This window comes from Eublepharis macularius, chromosome 14 (assembly GCF_028583425.1).
Source record: "Eublepharis macularius isolate TG4126 chromosome 14, MPM_Emac_v1.0, whole genome shotgun sequence".
Lineage (NCBI taxonomy): Eukaryota > Metazoa > Chordata > Lepidosauria > Squamata > Eublepharidae > Eublepharis > Eublepharis macularius.
The window spans coordinates 71,447,153-71,464,669 of NC_072803.1; the positions used below are offsets into that span (position 1 = coordinate 71,447,153).

A 17,517-nucleotide genomic window follows, 5' to 3' on the forward strand; every position below is an offset into this window, starting at 1 on the left:
GAGAGATTCCTTGCTGACTACATCTTGCAGAGAGAGAGAAGAAGTGTGGCAGGAGAGAGAAGAAGCAGGATATTGCCCTGTTTAGCCCAATAGGAGACAAGACAAGGAAATGACCCTCCAAGAAACAAGAGAGGTGCTGCTCTCACTGTCCTAACTAAATGATCTTTGCTGCCTCCTTCATGGTAGGCTCTTCTTCCTTCTTGCTGCTGTTGTACACCAGACATTGCTATTTCCAACAGAGGCAAGGTCAGCTGAAACTGAACCCTACGAAGACGGAGATCATGTACTTGAGTTGTGGAAGTGTGGATTCCAGACCCCGGCTTCATATACTCGATGGGGCAGCGCTTACACTGGCTCAGAGAGTTAGGAGCCTGGGGATGATTCTTGATTCCTCCCTGACTATGGAGGATCAGGTTACTGTGGTTGCCAGGTCTTCTTTTTATTATCTTCGACAAGCCAGGCAACTTGCCCCCTATCTATAGTCCCGTGACTTGACTACAGTGGTCCAAGCAATGGTCACCTCTAGGCTGGACTACTCTAACACACTCTATGCTGGGCTTCCCCTGAACCTGATCCTGCGGTTACAGCTGGTATAGAATGCGGTGGCGCAGCTTATCACTGGAACACCGATATGGGGGCATATAACACTGGTATTGCGCCAGCTGCACGGGTTATCAGTGGAGTACCAAATCAGGTTCAAGGTTTTGGTACTAACCTATAAAGCCCTATGCTGACTGGGACCAGCATATCTGCAGGACCGCCTCTCCCCATATGAACCCCAAAGGACTCTTCACTCAAGCAATAAACATCTATTAAAGATCCCTGGCCCTAGGGAGGCCCACCTGGCATCGACCAGGTTCGAGTGGGTGCTACCTCACCTGGAAGAAAGTGGCAGGACCCACGGAGCCCTACTGACCATTGTTTCTGGCCCAAGGGGCTATTAGCTGTATAAATTACTTAAATAAGAAACAAAAATATAACTAGAGTGGCAGGAATGGGAGTTTGTGTACAAAGCAGAGCACCCCTCCTATGTGTGGATTAGGCAGCCAGCAGCCAACACGCACCTCTCTAATTTTTCCTCATTGCATCCCACATTTTTGAGCTGTGGGCCATGCTGTCCAAGGCTGCAGCAAGGGCCAGGTTACCCAGTAAGGCTCCTATAGCCAGGGATGAGCAGAGATGGCCCACTTACTCTGGCTCACACACTTTCAACCCTTGCCTCATGGGCCAGGGGCTGGGGCAGCCAGGCCGATACTTCCTGGGTCCCCCAACTCAAGGCAAGCAGGGGGGCTTCCAGACCACCTGGGGTTGCCCAGGTCAGGGGGAAGGTGCACTCTCTGGGGCATGTCTCAGGCCTTGGAGCTCCTCTCTGAAAGAGAGGCTGCTCTGGAGCCTTGAGATGGCCCCTTCCTGCTGGCTGGTGAGGCAGACAAGGGACATTGTCAGGGGCAGGAAGCCTAACAAGGGACATTGGCAGCCTCAGTCACCTTCCGGCAGTTCCAGCAGCTCCAGTAGCCCTGATCGAAAGAAGCAGCCAGTCAAGAAGAAGGACAGCTCTAAATAGGACTGCACTGTTAAAATATTTAATGTAATATTTTTACTATGGTTGTTGTGGATTTTCTGGGCTGTATTGCCATGGTCTTGGCATTGTAGTTCCTGACGTTTCGCCAGCAGCTGTGACTGGCATCTTCAGAGGTGTGGCACCAAAAGACAGGGATCTCTCAGTGTCAAACTGTGGAGGAGATGTTTGCAAGTAATTTATATCTACTCAGAAAGGTGGGTTGGGTTGTGTCATCCTGTAAGGGTTTCCCAGGGAGTGGAATGCTAATGGAGTGCTAATGCTTCACTGTATCCTGAGGAGGTTCTTTTGCATATGGATTAGTGCTTGATATGCTAATCTTCTCTGCAGGGCTATTGTGGGTTGTAGAGTCTTTTGTTAGCCTGGTGTTTTTCAGAACTGGAAACCATGCTCTATTCATTCTTAAAGTCTCTTCTTTCCTGTTGAAGTTTTGCTTATGCTTGTGAATTTCAATGGCTTCCCTGTGCAATCTGACAAAGTAGTTGGAAGTGTTATCCAGTATTTTGGTGTCCTGGAATAAGATGCTTTGTCCTGTTTGAGTTAGGCTATGTTCAGCCACTGCTGATTTTTCAGGCTGTCCAAGTCTGCAGTGTCTTTCATGTTCTTTTATTCTTGTCTGGATGCTACGCTTTGTGGTCCCGATGTAAACTTGTCCACAGCTGCAGGGTATACGGTATACTCCTGCAGAGGAGAGGGGGTCTCTGCTGTCTTTTGCTGATCGTAGCATCTGTTGTATTTTTCGGGTGGGTCTGAATACTGCTTGAAGGTTATGCTTTTTCATAAGCTTTCCCATCTGATCAGTAATTCCTTTGATATATGGCAAAAACACTTTTCCTGTAGGTGACTGTTTTTCCTTGGTTGTTTGATTCATCCTGGGTTTGATTGCTCTTCGGATTTCATTTCTGGAGTAGCCATTTGCCTGAAGTGCGTGGTTTAGATGATTAATTTCCTCATTGAGAAAGCGCGGCTCACATAGCCTAACTCAAACAGGGCACAGTATCTTATTCCAGGACACCAAAATACTGGACAACACTTCCAACTACTTTGTCAGACTGCACAGGGAAGCCATTGAAATTCACAAGCATAAGCAAAACTTCAACAGGAAAGAAGAAACCTTAAGAATGAACAGAGCATGGGCTCCAGTTCTGAAAAACACCAGGCCAACAAAACACTCCACACCCGACAATAGCCCTGCAGAGAAGATTAGCACATCAAGCACCAATCCATATGCAAAAGAACCTCCTCAGGATCCAGTGAAGCCTCCCGCCATTAGCATTCCACACCCTGGGAAACTCTTACAGAATGACTCAGCTCAACCCCACCCCTCCTGAGTAGATACAAATGACCTACATCTTTTTCCACACTGTGACACTGAGAGATCTCTGTCTTTTGGTGCTACACCTCTGAAGATGCCAGCCACAGCTGCTGGCGAAACGTCAGGAACTACAATGCCAAGACCACGGCAATACAGCCCGGAAAACCCCCAACAACCATCGTTCTCCAGCCGTAAAAGCCTTCGACAATACAGCTTCACCTTTGCTTGAGACCCTGCACATGCAAGGGGGGCAACTGTTCTGACTCCTCTCAGTCAACTTCCAGCTCTACAATTATATGATTCTGTGTTGGGGATGCTTTAGGCTGCTCCTGCATTGGGCACGGGGTTGGACTAGATGGTCTGTAAGAACCCACAGTGCTTCTTCTCCGTTTGTGTAATTTATTTAATTTAAATTATTTATATCATCAGCATAGTTTCCCAAAGAGCTGGACTTTATCCTTTAGTGAAAGGGTAGTATAAGCTTTTTGTAAGTAAATATTAGCTAGCAACTATAAACATTTTAAATTAAATAAATAATACATTAAGCATTAGGCAGACAGGACTTAGGACTTGTAGATGATAACTCGTTTTTGAAGGGTCATCAAGAATCACTCTGTCAGGAGTAGAGATTGGCACGAACCGCATTACAAACCTCAAAAACTCACGAAAATGGTGATCGTGCGATCGTGACCCGGCGGATCATGATCGGCCACGGCCAACCAACCAGCAGTTGGGAGAGGCCTGCTTCGTTGTGTTTGGGCGCGGTTCGGGAAGCCAGACACTCAGGTGCCAGCAATCTATTCCCCTGGCAACGGAGCCAGGGGAATGCCTGAGCTCTGTCTGCCCTCCTTCTGTCGCCCTGGAAACCTGAATGGAAGCCCAGCTTTCCATGATCAGCAGGGCTTCCTTCCAACCACGGAGCTGCAAAGCTGTTACAAGTTGGAAGAAGACACTCAGGGGAGGGAGGGGGAAGGGGCACTCTAATCTCATCCCTGCAAACCCTGATAGGCAGCTCTGACGGCCAAACACAGACCTCCTGTGGGACCCATGCTTATAAATAGCCATGGTCTCCCAGGCTGGGTTTCACTTTCTGAAAGCAGTGGAGTGGGACAGAGCTCTTGCTTGCCACTTGCTAGCCTTTGGGGAGAGAGACTGAGAGTACAATTGAGCTTGGCTTTGGGGGATAGGGATCTATCTCCTCTGGTTCCAGGGCTGCTGCCTGGCTCTGGGGCCAAGCTCAGTGGGCACAACGGCAGAGGGCTCATATTGATTATTAATCAGTGCCTGATCTGTTCAGGTCTATGGGAGTGGTGGGTTAGGGCTCTAGTCCCTCCCTCCCTCTGGTGCCAGGGCTGCTGCCAAGCCCTGGGGCCAAGCTCGGTGGGTACCTCGGCTGAGGGCTCACATTATTATTAATCAGTGCCTGATCTGGTCAGGACTTTGGGAGCGGTGGGCTAGGGCTCTAGTCCCTCCCTCCTTCTGGTGCCAGGGCTGCTGCCAGGCCCTGGGGCCTAGCTAGGTGGGCACCTGGGCTGAGGGCTCACCAAATGATTCGTATTATCACAATCCTATTCATTTTAATTATGATTCTTATTATTACTATTATTATTCTTAGTCACTGTACCTGTTATGCCCAGGCATCTTGGTGTGCTGGGCTATGGCTGTAGCCCCAGCCTCTGGTGCCTGTGCTGCTGCCAGGCCCTGGGGCCAAGCTCAGTGGACATCTCAACTGAGGGCTCACACAGTGTTATTAGTGCCTGTTCTGTTCAGATCTGTGGGCATGGTGGGCTAGGGCTCTAGTCCCTCCTTCCCTATGGTGCCAGGGCTGCTGCCAGGCCCTGTTGCCAAGCTCGGTGGGCACCTCGGCTGAGGGCTCACATCGATTATTATTAATCAGTGCCTGATGGGTCAGGTCTGTGGGAGTGGTGGGCTAGGGCTCTAGTCCCTCCCTCCCTCCCTCTGGTGCCACGGCTGCTACCAGGCCCTGGGGCCAAGCTCAGTGGGCACTGCGGTGGAAGGCTCACACAGTGTTATTAGTGCCTGATCTGTTCAGGTCTGTGGGAGTGGTGGGCTAGGGCTCTAGTCCCTCCCTCCCTCTGGTGCCAGGGCTGCTGCCAGGCCCTGGGGCCAAGCTCAGTGGGCACCTCGGCTGAGGGCTCACATTGATTATTTTTAATCAGTGCCTGATTGGGTCAGGTCTGTGGGAGTGGTGGGCTAGGGCTCTAGTCCCTCCATCCCTCTGGTGCCAGGGTTGCTGCCAGGCCCTGGGACCAAGCTCAGTGGGCACCTCAGCTGAGGGCTTACACAGTGTTATTAGTGCCTGTTCTGTTACGGTCTGTGGGAGTGGTGGGCTAGGGCTCTAGTCCCTCCCTCCCTCTGGTGCCAGGGCTGCTGCCAGGCCCTGGGGCCAAGCTCGGTGGGCACCATGGCAGAGGGCACACAGAGTCATCTCCTTTCCTGTCCTCCTTAATTCTAGTTTGGTGGCACAATGAGTCTTCCTCTTGTGTTGGCCGCCAAGGGTGGTTGTGGGGTGAAGTGCGATGGCCGTCCTCCTGGTTCAGTTGTGGAAAGCAGTTTTCGGTGTAGCTCAGGGGCCACAGAGAGTCCTGCCGCTCCCCCCAATTCACCTATGTGGGCCGTGGAGGCCCAAGAGGTCTTTGTGCAGGGGGGAGAGAATCTCTCTCAACATTTTGAGGAGGGGTGGGTGGGCGATGGATCCCTGGAGGAATGGTATGTGTGTTATGAAAGATCCCTCCCATCCCCATTCCAAACTCTCGGTGGTGTCCCCTCCCGCAGTCCACCCCTCACCCCGTTGTCCATGTCCAGCCCCGCAGCGCAGCCTGTAACTGTTCATCCTCCTTCCCCTGAACAGTTAGCAGTCGGCGTTACAACGCCTCCGTATGGAGGCACTTTCGGGCCCTTCCTGATGACCCCTGTGTGGTGCGGTGCCGTGCCTGTGATGTCCTGGTGCGCAGGGGCAAAAACCCAAAGCACCTGTCTTTGACGGCCCTGACTCGCCATCTGAAGAGGCACCACATGAGCCTGTCTTCCTCCTCACCCAGTGAAACATCCATTGGGGGGAGAAAGGGGGCCACCCGCTCTTCTGTGCGGGGGTCAGTGGGAGGATCACTTTGCCCTGAGGGTGATGCTGTTGAGAGCAGAGCACTCTGGCAGGCCGCGTTGGCGGATGTTGTCCCCTTGGGGTCTGGGAAAATGCTGCTTACAGCCTCGAGGCTGATGGCTCAGGAGGCGGCTGCCGCCACCCTGTTCCTCAGTGGTACCCTCGGGTGAGGATCTGCGGTGGCTGGGGGATCAGGCCCCCGGTCCGAATGACACGTCCTCTCCCTCCCACGCTGGGAATACCAACGCGCTCCTCTTTGGCCTGCCGGTAGCGGGGGGATCTTCCCAATTACCCCCCACATGACAGGTCCTCTCCCTCCCATCCTTTCTGGCAAGGCAGGAAGGTGGGTGATGCTGCTGATGGAAGCCTCCTTTGGGCACTTGCGCAGCAGCTCAGGAACTGTTGCACATATAGTTCAGCCACACAGTGCCCCCATCCATCGCAAACGCAGAGCCCTCTGTGCAGGGGGGAATGGGTCCCTCGACTCATGTCCTTCCCACAAAGGCAGGAAGGTGGCCAATGTCAGCTTCTGCTGCTGCTGTCCTGTTTCCGTCTCCCCCTCTCAGGACCCACTCTGACCCATCCAAACAATGCCTCCTGTCCTGCCCATCCCCTACTTTCCGCAAAGGCAGGACGGCGGATAAGGTCAGCCCCTGCTTCACGAGGGACTATCCTGTTACTGCTCCCTCCTTGGTTACACAGCTCGGTTGTGCTCGGGCAGCCGATTGTATTGTGTACAGATACAGTCAGTTGACAATATGGCAGCACCCCTGTCAACGGGACTGACGGGACCTCTTTCAGCTGGGTGGGAATGTGCCCCGCAACTCCCGTCCTTTCCGTCAAGGCAGGAAGGTGGGTACTGTTGGCTGCCTCCGCCGCACTGTTCCTCGGTGGGACCCTCGGGTGAGGATCTGCGGATGCTGGGGGATATTCCCCCTCCCCCTCCTCATGATGACATGTCCTTTTCCTCCCAACTTTTCCGGCAAGGCAGGAAGGTGTGTACAGTTGGCTGCCTCCGCCGCACTGTTCCTTGGTGGGACCCTCGGGTGAAGACCCACGGATGCTGGGGGATATTCCCCCTCCCCCTCCTCATGATGACATGTCCTTTTCCTCCCAACTTTTCCGGCAAGGCAGGAAGGTGTGTACAGTTGGCTGCCTCCGCCGCACTGTTCCTCGGTGGGACCCTCGGGTGAGGATCTGCGGATGCTGGGGGATATTCCCCCTCCCCCTCCTCATGATGACATGTCCTTTTCCTCCCAACTTTTCCGGCAAGGCAGGAAGGTGTGTACAGTTGGCTGCCTCCGCCGCACTGTTCCTTGGTGGGACCCTCGGGTTAGGACCCGCGGATGCTGTGGATATTCCCCTTCTCCCTCCTCATGATGACAAGTCCTCTCCCACCCACTCCGGGAATACCAGCGCGCTCCTTTTCGGCCTGGCAGGCGGGCACATAGGGAGTGCTGCTGGCAAGCTGCCAGACCCCCCGCCCCCTGAAGGGAGGCGGCTCGTTGCCATCTCCCCGTGCCCGCCAGGCCCGGCGGCCGCCCCCAGTACACACCTTCCAGCCTGCGCCGGGAATACCAGCATGCTCCTTTTCGGCCTGGCAGGCGGGCACATAGGGGGTGCCGCTGGCAAGCTGCCAGACCCCCCGCCCCCTGAAGGGAGGCGGCTCATTGCCATCTCCCCGTGCCCGCCAGGCCCGGCGGCCGCCCCCAGTACACACCTTCCAGCCTGCGCCGGGAATACCAGCATGCTCCTTTTCGGCCTGGCAGGCGGGCACATGGGGGGTGCCACCGGCGAGGGGCCAGACCCTCCACCCCCTGAGGGGAGGCGGCTTGTCCCTGCCTCTCCGTGCCCGCCAGGTCCGGCGGCCGCCATCATCACCCACATTCCTGCCTGCGCAGGGAATACAAGCGCGCTCTTCTTTGGCCTGGCGGGCGGGCACATGGGGGGTGCTGCTGGCGAGCAGCCAGACCCCCTGCCCCCTGAAGGGGAGGCGGCTCACAGCAGTCTCCCCCTGCCTGCCAGGCCCGGTAGCCACCAGTACCCACCTTCTTACATAGCTGGGAATACCAGCGCACTTTTCTTTGGCCTGGCGGGCGGGCACATGGGGGGTGCCGCCGGCGAGCGGCCAGACCCCCCGCCCCCTGAGGGGAGGTGGCTCAACGCCGCCTCCCTGTGCCCACCAGGTCTGGCAGCCGCCGCCAGCACCCACCATTCCTGCCTGCACACGGAATACCAGCGCGCTCCAGTTTGGCCTGGTGGGCGGGCACATGGGGGGTGCCGCCAGTGAGCGGCCAGATCCCCTGCCTCCTCCCCATGTCCACCAGGCCTGGCGGCCGCCAGCACCACCCACCATTCCTGTATCGCTGGGAACAGCAGCGCGCCCCACTTTGGCCTCCACAAACCACGATCCGGTTCGGTTCAGCAATGGGAGATGTTCGTTGTATTTCGGGAATTCGGGATTGTGGTCTGCACCGAACCACGATCCGCTGGTTCGTTAATTTTTTTTGGTTCATGCCCATGTCTAGTCAGGAGCACTTGTGTCCGGGATCCGCAGCCCAGCCCCCGGACTTGCCGGGAGGCAGTGGTGGGGGGCAGCCAGGAGACAGCAGTTCAACCGCTCTGACTGGCAAACAGAGCCAGAACATGCCTGTGCCAGGGGGAAGGTGCAAGGCCCCAAGGCCTCAGAAGGCGAGAGGAGACAAAGGGAGCTCAGCTAGTCCCACACCCCTGGGGTAGGAAAGGGGGCTAAGCAGAGCAGAGGAAGGGGGCAAGGACAGCGGGTTTGGGGACCCAGCAGTCGCCCACACAGAGCCCTTACCTGAAGAGAAGGAGCAGCAGCCCCAACAGCCCAGAGCTAGACGATAGTAGCCTGGCCCAGGAGATGCCAAGAGCCAAGCCCCTCCAGGTGGAGCTGCTGGAGGCACTCTGCTGGAGGAGCTGGGCAGCCAGCCAAGGGGCCACAGCTGGGCCTGCCTTCAGCAATCAGCTCAGCCAGGGAAGCCTGGCAGCCAGCCAGGGGGCTGCAGCTGGACCTTCCCTTGGCAATCAGCAGAGGCAGGGACAGACAACAAAGCACAGCTGTTGCTGGTCATTGGAGCCAGATCAGCTACCCCAGCTGCAACTACTTGGGGCAGCCCAAGATCAGGCTGGAAGGAGGGCGGAGCTGAGAAAGGAAGCCCTATAAAGGATGGCTGGGAAGAGCTCTGGGGTGGTGGGTTTGAGTAGGAGTAGGAGTAGGAGTAGGAGTAGGAGTAGGAGTAGGAGTAGGAGTAGGAGTAGGAGTAGGAGTAGGAGTAGGAGTAGGAGTAGGAGTAGGAGGGGTGGGGTGGGGTGGGGAGGGGAGGGAGCGGGAGCGGGAGCAAAGACCAGGAAGAGAGTGGATGGAGGAGGAGAGGCCAGAGGCCAAAGGGGGTGAGTGGCACAGGTTGAGCAGACCAGCGAGTGGATTGAAAGGGAGTCTGGGTGATGTATACCGCCCCTCCTTTCACAGAGCAGGGTCCTGCAGCATCCCTGGCACCCCTCTGATGTCAGGAGCAGACCGCCCGGCACCCCGCCCAGCGGTGGCCGCGGCAAGCCCTGACACTTCCTTTGATAAGTACTGATAATACAACATGGGAATGGATGGTAAATTTGCAAGAAAAATAGTATAGCCACTCCCTTGGCACCCGTGTGGTATAGATTGTGCCCTTAACTATTGCAAAAGCAATTGTGTATACTTATATAACAACAAGCGTGGGCATAACTCGAATATATTGCGTATAGCAAGCTTAAGCACTATTCATAACTCAAATATTTAATGAGGAAACACTACCTGAAATTCCAGCCCATAGTTTTCCCTGCAGAATTCCCGCAGCTTAGGATACACGTGTTCTCGTAATGCGCTTCTTTCTGCTACAGTATCTGTACACAGGGGGGGAAAACATTGTTAGTAATATTTGTGACAACTATATTTTTAAACAGCTGTGTGGGCTTACACAGGAGAGAACACTGATCTTAAAACCACGAGCACAAGCTTTGTGCAGCAATCAGAATTCTGTGCTCCAGGGAACGATTTGTCAAGCCGACATTCTTGTTGTGACATTTAACAATATTCGGTTTAATATTCACTCCAACAATTCAACCCTGTTCTGTTTAACTCTTATATTTTTAGAGTCTGCAACATCTCTAGAAGGAGAAGATATGCAGGAAGGATGGCTGCAGCCCAGGAGTAAGAAACATTTTAGCAGGTTTCCTATCACAGCATCACACACAGGACTGACTCACACATCACATTTCTGTAAGTACGCACCTGACAAGTAAAGTGTGAATAAGCAGGAACAAATGTGTTTGTGTGAACTTGCGGATAATACATGCTTCAAAAGGGTCTACGAATATGGTCTTTTCCCATTTGCTGGAATAAACAAATGTAACTGCATTCAGGTTGGTCAAGTTCAGTTTCCCACCTAGCTACTCCCCCGTGACAGTTCAGGACAAGAGACAAATGAGTATGCTATTTCATGCTATTTCAAGCCTCTCCCAATTTATTGTTCTACCTCCAGACAAGCCATTAAGTTATGGTTTTGGGGAGCAAGACACCTGTTTTGCCCCAGGGTACGTTTTGCCCTATAATTGGGCTCCCCAATTATAACCCATACACTCACTTTCAAGTTAATAATAATAATATAATAATAACATTCGATTTATACACCGCCCTTCAGGATGACTTAATGCCCACTCAGAGTGGTTTACAAAGTATGCCATTATTATCCCCACAACAAACACCCTGTGAGGTGGGTGGGGCTGAGAGAGCTCCAGAGAGCTGTGACTGACCCAAGGTCACCCAGCTCGCTTCAAGCGGAGGAGTGGGGAATCAAACCCTGCTCTCCAGATTAGAGTCCTGGCGCTCTTAACCACGACACCAAACTGGCTCTCATTTGAGACTCTTCTTCCTGCTGTGAAATGCCAGTCACTTTCACTGCTGCCTCTGCAGACCCCTCCTATCTTTGAGACTGCTAATTATCACCCTCCCTCAAACTGCTTGCTCCCACTTCCCTCCGTTTTTCCTAGTTAGCCTTGTATGTGTACTGTGTGCGATTTTTTGTACATTTGTTATTATTTATTTATTTTATTTACTTTACAGTTCACTTTCCCTGCTAGCAGGCTCAGATCGGATTCACAACATATAAATACATAATAAAAACAGGACAAAACGTTGGTAGCAATCATATAAAACTGCACTAAAATACTGCGCTAAAACATGTAAGAAGTTTACATTGCATCCCACATCTCAAAACATCCTCAAGGTACATGGGGCAGGGTGGCTAGGATGCACTAGATATAGTTCGGGGTGTATCTCCCCCTACCGGGAAGGGCTGATTAGGCGATTTCCCTCAACCACCATAAGCCTGGCGGAACATGTCCGTCTTACAGGCCCAGTGAAATGACCTTGCTGAGATTGGGCTGGCACAGACAGAGTGTTCCACCAGGTAGGTGTCAGGACTGAAAAAGCCCAGGCCCTGGTTGAGGCAAGATGAACTTCCCTGGGGCCAGGGATCACCAGTAGCTGTTTGTCTCCTGATTGAAGCAGCCTCCGGGAAATATAGGGCAAGAAATGGTCCCGCAGATATGTCGGTCCCAGTCCGCTAAGGGCCTTGAAGGTCAAAACCAATACCTTGAACCTGACCTGGAACTCCATTGGAAGCCAATGCAGCTGGTGCAGAACAGGTGTAATATGTGACCAGAGCAGAGTCCCAGTCAAAATGTGCACCACCGCAGTTTGGACCAGTTGTAATTTCCAGAGCAGGCACACAGGCAGCCCAGCATAGAGTGAGTTACAGTAATCCAGCCTGGAGGTGACAGTTGCATGGATCACTGCCACTAGGTCACAGGTCGACAGGTAGTGTAAGCAGTCGGCCCGGCCTCTTTAATAGCCATTTTAACACGGCTGCCAGTGATATTAAATGGCACCAGGCCTCTGGATTTAAAATAGCAGTTTGTATTGCGGCGAGAGGACCTCCAGCTAACAGTTGCTGAGTCCCGCCCAGGAGATCCAGGCATGGATGGAATGCCGCATAGGAATGCGGAGTGATTAGAGGTGATTGGATTTGCAGTCTCCCCAGCCCCTAAGGAACCCAGTGCAACAAAGGTCTCGCAGAGTCATCTCCACGTAGCACATTCCTTTCCCTCCTTCTGTGATGAGATCTCCTGTCCTTGATTGAGGAGCTAATCAAATGACATTCATAACTATTTACAGTGTTCCTGGGAACACATTCCCCTACCTAAATTCATCAACTTAGCTCCAGTGGACTTAACAAACTATCCCTTTTGTACAGCGCTAGAACAAACTGCATTTGCTTTCACACATCCCCGGCAGCTACCAATCAAGGCAATCAAACCCTTTTGTCAAACCCAGGAACTGACCATTGGAGTCTTTGTTCTAACAACTAGGTGGGCCACCCCACCTCAGGGCACGTTTTACTCTATAAAGGTAGGGACCCTGGCCCTATTCAAATCATGCATGCTTCCTGGCTGCTCCCTTTGGGTCGCTTCCCTAAGCCCCTCTCTCTTCGTACACACTTACTGGATCCAAAGCACTGTTCTCTTGAGGTTTGCCCAAAGGCTCTCGCTCTCCTGGCTGAGAATGCTGGATGTTTGAAGCTACTCTCTTCTCCCGAGAACTGAACAACTCTTCGGATAGATATGCTTGTTCCCTCTCTCTATTCCTGATTTCTGCCCAAGCTTCATAGGACACTGTGTGTGTGTGTAACCATTTTACCCATAATTCTGTATGTGTATGGGCATGAAGTCTTGTTCTTTAATAAAAGTTGTTGTTTGACTTTAAGTACCAGCCTCGTTTGTTACAACGGAAGGGACCCTGTAAAAATTGGTGACAGATCCCTGTGGTTACCGGCCTCTCACATAGCTGTCTTCCTTGCTTGCTAATTCCCCCCACAAATTCTTTTACTCACAAAGAGACCAGTTCCGGTAACAGTAGGGGGCAAGTTGCCTGGCCTGGCAAAAATAAAAGAATGCTGACCTGGCAACTGCCGTAACCTGGGCCTCCATTGACAAGGACGCATCCAAGATTACACCCAGACTCTTTATCATTGGTGTCAACTTAAGTGGTGCCCCATCAAGAGCTGGGAGCCGGATCCCCAGACCTGATAGCTCGCAACCCAGATGCAGGACCTCGGTCTTTGCAGGGTTCAACTTCAGTCGACACTGTTTTAACCACCCAGTCATGGCCTCCAAAGCCCTGGACAGATTAACTGGTGCAGAGTCCAGTTGGCCATCCATCAACAATGAAGTTGGGTGTTATCAGTTGGGTGTCATTATTTTCTCTTAAAAAAAAAACTGGTTGAATATTAGCCTGACTTATTTGAGGGTTCTCTAAGGGAATAATTCCCATAAACATAGGTGGAGAATCCCAGTTACCCCCTCTCACTTGCCTCCTTAATGCTAATTTCCCCAACTAATTAAGGAGACTTTGTATTTGGGTAACAATTGAACTCAAATCCCAGTGGAGAACCAGCACTTTGTTGTTAATAGCTATAAACTCAATGAGTTCAGTTAAGAGGCCTTGTAATTTTCCAGCTGCTATATGCTGCTCTTCGTGTAGTTCTATTTCTCTGTGAATAAAGCAAGCCAGCATGCTAGAAACAGGCTTCTCTATATTTTTTGTGCTCCAGAGGCTGGCATTCCTGTGATGATCCAGATGTTACAAATCATTTGTAAAAACAAAAAAGCCATCTTTCTACCCAACAAGACAGACATTTGCAACTGATTTGGTACTCCATAAAGGGGACTCCTAGAGGTTACAAGAAATATGGGGCTACCACCCCAAACAGTAATTCCATGTTGAGATCCCTTTTCCTTCTCCATAATGTTTGCACGAACTAATCCTGTTCCCTTACGTTCTTACAGTGAGTGTTTCACCAGATGAGTCAGCCACCAATGATATGGACAAGGGGAAACTCAGACTGTATTCAGGTGTCACATAATGATTTGTCTAGGATGAGCATGAACTTCTTGCCAAGCTTACATATGCATGATGCTTCTTTCTGCTAATTTGCTGTGATATATAACAGGCACTGGGGAAAACTAGAGATTGTTTCCCACTCACAAACTAGGATTCTAATCAAACCAAAATTTAGAATTGCAGTTTGTATGTGTTTGGGGCAAATGGATTCATCATGGCAAATTAATGCCTGATTCAAGATTTCCCAAAGCTTTCAATTGTGCTCCATATACCATGGTGGAAGGGAGAGGTGAGGACCAAAATAGAGCAACGATCTATGTTTGTGATCTTCATGGGTGCCGTGACTAGAGGTGGGCATGGACAGTGATACAAACCAAAAAAAGCCACGAACAGCCCTATTAGCTGTTCGCGAACAAGCTGTCCATGAGGCCCCGTTCCTGGTGAACGTGTGTTCTATCCAAGCCCTGTTCGTGGTGATCATCAGCCATTCATCAAGCCAGACAGTCTGGCACCTTTCAATCAATTCCCTTGGCAACAGTAGACACGGACTTTCTGAACTCTGTCTGAACTCCTGTTGCCCTGGAAACCCCAATCTAAGCCCAGGGGCACTTCACCCCCGACTCAGCTGCTTGTCAGGGAAACCCCTGACAAGGGCTGATTACATCTAACTCCGCTATAGGCAAACGCCCAAGGAACCCAATAAATATTCACTTGTGATATCAAAATATTTAGTTATTTGCATCTAGTTCACCATATAAATACAAAAAGTGTACAGTCATACAAATTCTTACACACATATGTCTCAAAGTTGCTGCAAAAATTCAAAGTTGCTGCAAAAATTCAATGGCAGTTCTTTTGTATAACCTCCTATGGAAATTACTGGAGGGGTGAAAGTTCCTGGAATAAGTCTTCGTCTTGTCCACACAATCCGTATAAGTGGGAACACCAACAGGATGGTCAATAGCAGAAATCAACAATAAATATTTCAAAACAGCCAACTCAGAAGAGCCTCATAGGATCCCTCTGGATCTCCAGGTAGGTGGCAATGAGCCCGCCAGCTTAAAGTTGCTCGTTTCGGTTTCCCTTCATCCTGGCCTCCTCTCTGTTTATAAAGGTATTAATAATTATAAACCACCCTTATTTCATAATATGGTTTTGCATGGCATTCTCTATACTTACATGCACATGATAGTCCAAGTCATACTTTCCCAATAGATACCTTCCCAATAGATACCTTTGTGCTTGAAGGGCTGATTACAGCCTGCCAGGGATTAAATTTCCCTCTCCCTGCTGCTGCACAGTGCAGGAAGAGGGACATTTAAATCCCCATCTCCGCCGGTTGTCAGGGAAACCCAAGACAAGCAGCTGAGTGTAGCCTGACGGGGTGAAATGCCCTTTTCCCTGCTGCTGCGCAGCAGCAGGGAGAGGGGCACTTCACTCTTGACTCAGCAGCTTGTCAGGGGTTTCCTGACAAAGTCTCCCCCCTCCCTCCAGCTGGCTGGAAGGAGGGAGACTTTAAAGGGAAGGAGGTTCCCCACGCTGTTTGCAAATGGCCTGGGGAACCTCCTTCCCTTTAAAGTCTCCCCCCCTCCCTCTAGCCTAACATTTGAATATAGGAATACAAAGGTGAAACATTGCTGAAACAAAATAAATACAAATAAATATTAAGTAAATAATTTCATGTGACCTATTAAACATCACAGAAACTACCGAGTAGGAGCAAATCTACATCCATAGGCATTACCCAGGAAGCATACAGCCTGTTCCTTTACCAAAGTGTCTCTCTGAACCACTTCCTTACAGCACAGCACTACTGCCTGTGTCAAAAAAGCCCTTCTTGATAATTCGGTTTTACAAAGTTCGTGGAAAGGCAAGTTTCGTGAACTCTTCTGGCAGGCCATTCCATAAGGTGGGGGGCACCACAAAGAACGCTGCCCAACTTAGATGGGAGACCACCAAAGAAATCCAGGGTTGTTATACAGAGTCAGGCAATGGCAAACCCTCTCTGAAGGTCTCGTGCCTTGAAAAGCCTACAGTGTCACCGTAAGTTACATGCAACTTTACAGCACTTCCCATCACCATTTCTCTGTGATTTTATTTTGGTTATTCTATGCTCAGTTCTTGATATAGCTACTGACTGGCTCTGTTTTATTATTACTTGGCCTGTCTGTTAATCCCTTTGCTTTTTATTGTTTAATTGTACTGATATGCTTTTGTATTACAATTGTTTTATTGTAAGCTAACTTGACAGAATTTCTGCAAGTTGGTATGTACACTTTTAAAATAAAAGAGCTTTAAACAATATCCATCATCCACAAGCAAAGTTCAACCAATATCCAGGCCCCCTTCCCCTGGTCATGAGTCTTATACTCAAGAGAAGTGAACTGACATCCAGTCAACGGTCACCATGTGCCAATTTTTTGAGAGCGTGTTCTCATTTGCTGAAGTTGCCGATCTTAGGTAACAGGTTGTGGAAAAAATGCTTTTTATTTGTAGATGTGGGTTGTATCAAAACCTCCACCCCCCCCCCGTTTAAAAAAAATGTCTCTTAGCTGGGAACAGGTAAGAGTGGGGAGGAAAAGCCAGACGCTTTCTAAACAGGACCCAGCCTTGAGCTTTAGCCTCGAGCGCTGAGGTGCTGGAGGGGGTGCTGGAGGCAGGGGCGCGCACTGTGGAGCTGGTGGCAGCAGTGCTGGGAAGGCGCCCACGCACCGCCCCGGCCACCTGCCACGCCTGGCCCGCAGCTGCTGCACCCAGCCAGAAGCACGTGCTGGCGGCAGCAGTGCGGTACAGTCTGAGCGGGCAGCCTCCCAGCCCTCCCGCTCAGTTGCCCCGTGCTGTCGCCGCCTGCACACACCTGCGGGCCAGGCAGCCAAGGCAGTGTGAGGCAACTGAGCAGGAGGGCTGGTAGGCCACCCACGCACCATCCCAGCTGCCTACCGCGTCAATGGGGCTGGCTCGCAAAGGCACGCTGCATGATGATGTCATACGCAGAGACATCATCACGCAGTCCGGGTGTGCACGCACTCTTCGCATGCATGCATGGGGGCAGCAACAGCCCTGAAGCTGCCCCCAGTCTCAGGCGCCAGAAACTCTGGCACTGGCCCTGTGCCCATGGGTACCATCGTACCCACTTTCCTGGTGCTGCCAAGTGTTTTTAGAAAGTAAGAGTGGCCGGGATGGGCTTCTGTCAAGCATGGCTTCTGATTGGTTACTGAGGATCTGATGGGCTGTGCAGGTTTTTAAAAGCACTGCTTTGGCAGAAGTTGCTCCCACAGCACAAGGATCACCGCTGTGTGATGGAAGGTCAGCTGCAGCAGCCATTTTGTGGATGGCTTCTACCTCCTGCTACAGACGTTTTGTAGCAGTTATTCTGTTGCTGCACCCACCACATTGTGTCAGAGCTCCAAATGTGCCTGCAGGCTCAAAAAGGTTGGGGACCCCCGCGTAGGTAATTCCCACAAAGGCCAAGTGATGGCAGCAGGCCCAAGAGAGAAGAAATGAAAGCCCATCTGAAGATTGGAGGGGGCACCACAGGAGTG

The 17,517-nt window shown here is 51.5% G+C and overlaps 1 protein-coding gene across 1 annotated transcript in view; it reads right to left on the reverse strand.

Moving 5' to 3' along the window:
* Positions 1-17,517, reverse strand: part of NWD2 (NACHT and WD repeat domain containing 2) — a 156,810-nt gene that overhangs the window by 68,671 nt on the left and 70,622 nt on the right. The window contains exon 2 of the mRNA XM_054998218.1: positions 9,830-9,918. Within this exon, the coding sequence (XP_054854193.1) occupies positions 9,830-9,918 (89 nt within the window). The remainder of the gene's footprint in view (positions 1-9,829; positions 9,919-17,517) is intronic.